Source organism: Hyperolius riggenbachi, chromosome 5 (genome assembly GCF_040937935.1).
Source record: "Hyperolius riggenbachi isolate aHypRig1 chromosome 5, aHypRig1.pri, whole genome shotgun sequence".
NCBI lineage: Eukaryota > Metazoa > Chordata > Amphibia > Anura > Hyperoliidae > Hyperolius > Hyperolius riggenbachi.
The window spans coordinates 90,803,037-90,811,397 of NC_090650.1; the positions used below are offsets into that span (position 1 = coordinate 90,803,037).

The 8,361-nt window shown below is 41.2% G+C and overlaps 1 protein-coding gene across 1 annotated transcript; it reads left to right on the forward strand.

Annotated features, from left to right (window-relative positions):
* Positions 1–1,963: 1,963 nt before the first annotated feature.
* LOC137519672 (twist-related protein) lies at positions 1,964–4,953 on the forward strand. Its single transcript, XM_068238641.1, has 2 exons — positions 1,964–2,708; positions 4,344–4,953. Exon 1 carries the CDS (start codon positions 2,166–2,168, stop codon positions 2,664–2,666), a length of 501 nt encoding a protein of 166 aa, XP_068094742.1. The 5' UTR covers positions 1,964–2,165; the 3' UTR covers positions 2,667–2,708; positions 4,344–4,953.
* The last annotated feature ends 3,408 nt before the right edge of the window (positions 4,954–8,361 follow it).

The window sequence follows — 8,361 nt, forward strand, 5'->3', positions numbered from 1 at the left end:
GCTGGATGGAAAGGAAGGCACTTGTTCCTTGTGAAAGTCATTGGCTGTCTTGTAACATAGGTTTATACATTGTCGGCCTCACCTATCAGCTGCATGGAGCCTTCTCTATGCTGGCCACAGCCAATCTGGGTCGCGCCCTCCAACTGTCACTGTCAGTCCCACAGGTTGGAACAATCTGGGTCTCATCCTCCAACTGTCAGTCCCACAGGTTGAAACTGACTGGTACCTGCGAGGCAGCCTAGAAATAGTGATAAATGAGGGTAAATTTAGCCCGTACATGAAAAAAAGAGGTGTCTCATCATATTCCTTTGGAGAGATGACCCTGGACTGCCTGTACAGTATTGAGAACGCAGTACTAGTATCGGGCCTTTCTCTGCTCACCTGGACCCAATTCCAGTAGAACAACAGGTGAGTTGGTGTAATTTAGTATAAGGTACCCACTTATTCATCAAACCTAGATTCTGTGATGTGGTTTAAACAATAAACTCTTGAAGAAAATATGGAAAAAACAAAAGTGTGAAATAAAATATATCTGTAAGAGATTTGCTTAGGAAGCTCCACGCTAACTGTCAGTCCACACTAACTGTCAGTCCACACTGACTGTCAGAGACAATTAACAATACTCGCGCCACTATGACTTTGATAAATTAGCGTTCTCGTATTTCTTGTGGGTCATTTTTCTTCCTCTCATTTGATCTGGGGTCCTCCCATGTCTCTGCCGAGCATCCCAGGTCCAGATTCTTCCCTCTGCTTCAGCTGCGCTGAGATAATATTTTCTCAATACAGAATAATGAATGAGGAGGAGAATTCCGACCCTATTGGAATGCCATGGAACACAATCAGCATCTCAAGACAAAAAAAATAAAAAGATTCGAGTCAATATTATTCCAGTTCTTCCAGACACGCAACTGCGATATTTTGCATTTTAGAGCTGATGTATAGAAGCTGGGGCAACATCAGACCTCTCCATAGCAACCAAATACTGCTTTGCTCAAAGGTGAAACTTGCAGCGTTGCTAGGGGCAACTGCGCATGTTCAATTTTTTCCCATCATGTTTCAAAAACATCAAGTGGATAACAAATAAGGAGGATATGATTGTGTGTAAAATTGAAGCAGTTGTATAACTTGCTCTTCACGTTTTGTATAACGGTGCACCTATGCAGTATTGACATAATTAAAGCAATGATGCTAATTAGGATCAAAAGCTGAAAGTATTATTATTATTGTTATTATTATGTCTTCAGTATTTCACTATGCAGAACTGTGAGGGAGACTTAAAGCCACTCTACGTGGACTTGCAATCTCAAATCGTTGCATAGGTTTTTTCCCCTCATTAGGTTTTTAATCTTTGTTTGTTTGTTTGTTTTTTTGTTTTTTTTTTAATCATGTTATGAGTATTTTCCTCTTTGTAGGTGAGACAAACAATCAGGAGTGGCCATTGTGCAATCAGGTTGTGGCTGAGGGCTACATTGTTTCCATTATTTATTAACCCCTAGCTTCCGAGTGTGCTGCGTTCCTGCTTCTCCTATTTATTTTTACTAAACAGCAAGGTGCTAATTATGGAAAAGGCCAGATCTGCAATTAAAAATAGAGCCATTGCTGCCCCCTCCATGGCAAAATAATAAAAACCCCTTCCAGGCTGCAGCCTATTAGCCCTTCAGATTAAGCCTGTGGATTTAAAGGTAACACTTCTCTCCAGATCACACAGCCACATCACTTATGTGTCCCAGGTGACTTCAGAAAAGGGATTATTTAGTAGGATTTATTAAGAAAATATCCCTCGGATGGATGGCAAAAAGAATTGTTTCTTTCTCCCCCCCTTTAGCGGAAACCTAATAAAAGTTAGGGAGAGGGAGGGCTCCTGCCCTGGTGACGTAGAGGGAGGCAGATCAGCCAATAGGAAGCGCCCCCCTGATCCTTCTGCCAGCAAAGAAATATAAGAGCTCAGAAAAGTTCGCATCAACTCAGAAACACGTTCGCGTCTGGGGACAAAGTGGTGGGGCTGGGCTTGGTTTTGTGGATACCCATCAACATCATCATCTTGGGGGAGAGCTTTCTCGTCTAGTAGGTGCTGATCTCAGGAGATCCTGCTGGTTGGGACAGAGCCTCCCTTCCTCTCCCTCCCCTGCCTGGGCTCCCTCTTCTCTCCATAGTTCTGCTAGAAGATGATGCAGGAAGAGTCCAGCTCCCCGGTCTCCCCCGTGGACAGCTTGAGCAACAGCGAGGAAGAGCTTGACAGGCAGCAGAACAAGAGGGCATGCAAAAAGAGGCGACCCAGTAGGAAAAACCAAGAGGACCCCGACAGCCCGACGTCAGTGAAGAAGAACAAGAAGGCCAGCAGTACAGGCAGCAGCCCCCAGTCTTTTGAGGAGCTACAGACCCAGAGAGTCATGGCCAACGTCAGGGAGCGCCAGAGAACCCAGTCCCTCAACGAAGCATTCGCGGCCCTGCGGAAGATCATCCCCACCCTTCCCTCAGACAAACTCAGTAAAATCCAAACCCTCAAACTGGCATCCAGATACATTGACTTCCTGTGCCAGGTTTTACAGAGCGATGAGCTGGACTCCAAAATGGCAAGCTGCAGTTATGTGGCCCATGAGAGGTTAAGCTATGCCTTCTCGGTGTGGAGGATGGAGGGAGCCTGGTCTATGTCTGCATCTCACTAACACATCTCAGTCCGGGCAAAGCCAAGACACACACATTCACAGGTAAGCTACATCAATTTACCCCCTGCTGGTTGTTCCTGGGCTCTGTGAGCCCCCCCCCCCCCCTTCCCCTTTCTCCTGCAGCTTCAGTAAGCAGAATTCAGAGTCACAATGCTAGGTTAGATCATAGACAAGGGGCCTAGCACAGGGATCTTAATGAAACTGGGGAATGTAAAGAGCTGGACTAAGCCTAACAAAATAACAACGCAAACATCTCTGTCATTTCAAGGGACTGCCTGTGGCTAGAGACTCTATTTTCATTAGAAACCTTTCATTTTGCTCTCTTGGTATCTGCAAGGCTTTGTTTTTCCGTAGGAAATGTGTGGGACTGCAGTGGTGGTGAAGTTCTCCTGCTGATGCTGTGTACCGTTATCTGCACTGTGTACCGTTATCTGCACCGTGTACCGTTATCTGCACCGTGTACCGTTATCTGCACCGTGTACCGTTATCTCCACTGTGTACCGTTATCTGCACCGTATATCGTTATCTGTGCAGTGTACCGTTATCTTCATTGTGTAGGGGGGTGTAATAATAATGATATTATTCACTAAACCGTTATCTGCACTGCAGAGGGGATATTGGAATGTTATATGACATAACTCTAGGGAAAGAGCCTGTTATATTCATCGTGTATCCGCACTGAGGGAACCTTATGTGCATTCACTTACCTATATTATATAGCTACACAGGAAGTCCTTATATGCAGTGTCACCCAACCGTTATTTGCATTATGTTATCAACGTTGAATCACTACAGGGAGGTTGCACAAGGAATTCTTCCCTATTCACTGCATTATAAGCATTGTACTGTGAACCGTTATGTACATCGCACTATCTCTCTTCCTCGCACAGGAAACCGTTACTTATCCGTTATGTATCAAATGTATTTATCAACCCTGTATTATAAACTACAAAAAATACATTTCCAAACTATTATATGCTTCTTGATTTTATGTGGTTTCTTCTTAAACAATTGTAGTTTGCAGCAAACTCTATATTGTACAAATGATTAGTTACACGTCAGAGCTTGTAACTCATCGTCACATAGAATTCAGAATTGTAACTAGTTACATAGCAACAGATACGATTCAGAATCGAAGGATAACATAGTAACAGATACAATTCAGAATTGTAACTAATTGCAACATAGCAACAGATACAATTCAGATTGGAAGGATAACATAGTAACAGATAAAATGCTTCCTGGATCATCAGTATTAGATAACTGAAAAGTAATATAACAGAAGAAATAATTAATTAAATAAAGAATATTTAATGAATAATTAGATAAATAATTATATTATTAATGACTGTGAGGATAGATAGATAGATAGATAGATAGATAGATAGATAGATAGATAGATAGATAGATAGATAGATAGATAGATAATAGAGTGACCTAACTTTTAATGACTTGGGTACACTTTGTAAACGAAGTGGTGATTTACTCCACGTGTAAAGCTCTTATTTATATACCCCTACCCACTAACCCACTAGCCAGCTAGGCGATGATCTATAGAGGGGTGTATTTTCTGACTTCCCTGTTTGTATTCTCGCTTTAATTAACCTATTTTTTCTTTCACTCACGAATACCCCAATAACCCCTCTCTGCTTGTGTTTTCCTTTTTCTCTTTTGCAGATGAGACTGCTTGCGAGAGTGGAGGAGGCAGCCTAGAGAGAGACTTGAGGCTGGAGCTGGATTACCTATAAAAGACAAATAAACAATCCGCCAGGAGCTTGATCCACCGGAGAAGGAGGCAGATAGACAGACACAGGGCGCGGGGAGCACTTCTACAGCCACAAGTAAAGGGGTACAGGCCTGGGGCCAGCAGTGCCACCCAGCACAGCTCATGCAGGGTCACCACTACTACTCTTTACATTCTGAATTGAGTCTGAACAATCGCTAACCTGTATTTTTTGACGAAGAATGTTGGAATTTCCTAAAACTTTTTATTTTTTATTTTTTAGAATTTTTTTTCCTATTTTTTATTGCATGCATTCCCACCAGTCGTGCCTTTGAAGCCACTTAAAGGAACGTTCCCCATTCTCCAACGCTACTAATTAAACTCCAACTGTTCTTTTTTTATAGGAGGGAGAGAAAAAAAAAGAAAACAAACTATTTTTGCTATTTGAAACTTTGGTTCAGAAAACTGTTTTTTATATATTACCAGCGGCTGCATCTCTCTATCTTTTTTATTTTTTTTCCCCTCTGAGATACAAAGTAAACGTTTTATTTATTTATTGATCCATTTAAAAAAAATAATGCAGCTAGATCCGGAGTCTAAGTGCATTCATATTTTTATGGTTGTTTTGTAAATATTATTGTATATTATTTTTCTGCAATAAATAAATATGATTTAAGAAACAGTTTGGTCTGATCCACAACAACAACAAAAAAACTACAAAAAAACAGGAGTGTAAAACCCCCACGTAGGTAATTAATGGGAAAGACAGTACCTGCTTGTTTAGCTGTAAAGACGCCCAGGAGAGAGGGGTCAATGTAAACACAATGGAGAAGAACACAAATAAACTAGCTACTGACAGACGCAGACCTTATTTATGGAGAGAGGAGAAGCTGTTATTGGACCTTTCTCAGTTTGGGATTCGGTGAGGATTGCTGCCTTCCCTCATCGCTGATGGCCAGAGAAAGGGCCAGACACAGCCGCTGCCCACCGGGCCCACATCGCCCCTGACTTCTCCTGACTGCTAAGTTAGGGCCAGAGTGTAGAATGTCACACTTTGCTGAACAATTCTGCACAGCAATTTGTGCTGTTCTTACAAAAACAAATATTAGGGGCGCTGGGCATACAAGCTATTATCAGTGGTTTCAGTATGAGCTAAGAACAAACAAAAGTCACTACACGGTAATATCAGTGATAGATAGATAGATAGATAGATAGATAGATAGATAGATAGATAGATAGATAGATAGATAGATAGATAGATAATAAGAGTATAATAGCCATACAATAAAATAAATAAACAAGTAGATCGACAGTAGACAAAGAACAGGGAAGGAAAGAGAGAGGGGAGACTAGTATATATATATAAATAGATAATCTAGATTGATAGATGAATTAAAAAGGGATCGATAGAAAATCTAGATAGTTCATAGACAAAAAAGGATTGAGTGTGAGAGAGTGATAAAAAGCAGCTAGTAGGGTGGGGAAGACAGACAGACAGATAGATAGATAGATAGATAGATAGATAGATAGATAGATAGATAGATAGATAGATAGATACTAGTTTCGTCTTGATTTGATATTAGTATTTTAACCTTTCCTAATAAATAAATAAATAAATAAACAAACAGTTGTTGAGGAGTAACAACAATTGCAAGGCAAGCATGGTGTGTGTACACACACTATCGATTGCTTGATTACTTGGGACCTATTTATATGGGTATGAAGAGGTTTTTTTGTTCCAATCGTTTCCTGAATCTATCTATCTATCTATCTATCTATCTATCTATCTATCTATCTATCTATCCATATATATCATAATATACATATAAGTGTGTGTTTGGCAGTGATCAGTGCTGTACATAATATACATATAAGTGTGTGTTTGGCAGTGATCAGTGCTGTACATAATATACATATATGTGTGTGTTTGGCAGTGGTTAGTGCTGTACATAATATACATATATGTGTGTGTTTGGCAGTGATCAGTGCTGTACATAATATACATATAAGTGTGTGTGTTGGGCAGTGATCAGTGCTGTACATAATATACATATAAGTGTGTGTGTTGGGCAGTGATCAGTGCTGTACATAATATACATATAAGTGTGTGTGTTGGGCAGTGATCAGTGCTGTGGGGTGGGAGGGAGGACTATACACTCTACATACTATGCATATATGTGCTGTGTAGTGTTTCTGTAGCCAGAGGCTGAGGTTTCTGGTGCCCCTGGTGTTTGTGTATTCAGTATTGCACTGTACCGCTGACGCTGCATTATTATGAATTTAATATTGTGCATATCTCAGAGGCTGTTCAGAGTGTTTACAGAAGAAATCCAGCAGGGTTTGTTTTTATTATGGGATTAACGAGCACTTTGAAAATTGCATTGAAGGTTAGGTGGTCTGCTTGAAAAAAAACAGGGGGAAAAGGCCCAGAGAACAGCAAAGCACAGGCCTGGCTCTGGAGGGAACAGATAGCCTGGGTTCACCATCAAAGGGGGGCTTCTGCTGGCCTGATAGATATCTTTAATAAGGCAGAGGTAACATTACTGTGTGTCAGTGGAGGGAACATACAGCACAGCAGGGATACTCTGCGAAATGAATGCCCTTTGTATTGCTGGTCATTATTTTCTGTTTTATAAATTAGAAATATAACACCCCCCCCCCCCAGTCAAACTTTAGCATAACGCCAGTGACAAAACAAAAGTATTCTTCATATTTGCTATCATTTCATGAATCGATATTGTCTCGAGCAGAATGATGCATTGCAGGTAGGATGGTCGATTGGTAGCCATTTTTGTTTTTTAATGTCAAACAATCAGCTTGATGCTTGTTTCAGTCACCCAGTCACCTTGATGATGGACACCTCCCTGGAATCCGGTTGGTGGAGGGAAAAGATGAACAAAAATATGAAGTCGGTCACTTTAATGCATGGATTGGACACTTGACTCCCATACAAAATTCTAACATTACTGATGGGACTGTTGGATGTACTTTAAAGTGGACCTGAATTCTTGTACAGGACAGAAGAAAACATATAGAAATGCACACTGTATGTATTTAGAGAGTTTAGCCCATCTAATTCTCCATTATCTGTGACTAAGCACAAGTTTTTAATTGATCCCTCAGCTGTGTCAGCTGCCTGCCACGGTAGATAGCTAATTGGTTAACATAGGATGTTAACAATAAGTCTGCTTCCATGAAAGCAGGAAGTAGGTACTGCTGATTTATTGCAGGATTTGTATCAGCGGTAGCATTTTTTTAAAGGTTATTATATTGTTGTTTACCTCTTAAAGCAGAGAGGACGTTCTGAGTTCAGGTCCGCTTTAAGAGCATCAGAATGTAGAAAGAGATAGCTCCACTCTGTGAGGACTGATGCACAATGCATTGAGGTTGTTCCAGTTCTTAGGCAGTGGTCCAGGCTGTAGATCAGGTACACACCTGTTTGGCAACTAAACAGTACAAAAAAAATAAAAAAAAATCACTCAGGCCTCAGAAAATGTTTTATAAAGTGGCTTTATAATCAGTGTAGCAAAACAAATGAAGCTGAGCCTGGGTCCAGGGCACCGGTGGTCGTTAACTCGGTGTGCTGGGGACATCTGTTCACATAAAACATAAGCTTAATTAAAGACTTCCTTAATGAACATGCCCTGAGAATGTAGATGGGCAGAGAGGATCACGTGCAGCCAGCATGCTGTCGGCCTGATCTGCCCAGACTGGTGCTCGGGAAGGGTGGGTCGCTGTCCAGAGGAGCCAGAGTCCAGCTGCATGAAGCTAGGAGGATGATTAGTTGCTAGGGGCAACTGCTTAATGCGTGCCTCTGTTTCCTTATTGGTCCTGGTTAGAGATGCCCATTGAGATGCAAATAACCCCATCTTGCATGAAACTATAATGCAGAATGATGTGCAGCTTAGAATAGAGATAGACTTATATAGATGCACTTTATGGCGATTTTCACTGTCTCAGTTCCAAGTTGCA

Coding starts and splice junctions, on each gene's coding strand:
- LOC137519672 (XM_068238641.1), top strand. CDS start 2,166: ATGATGCAGGAAGAGTCCAGCTCCCCGGTCTCCCCCGTGGACAGCTTG.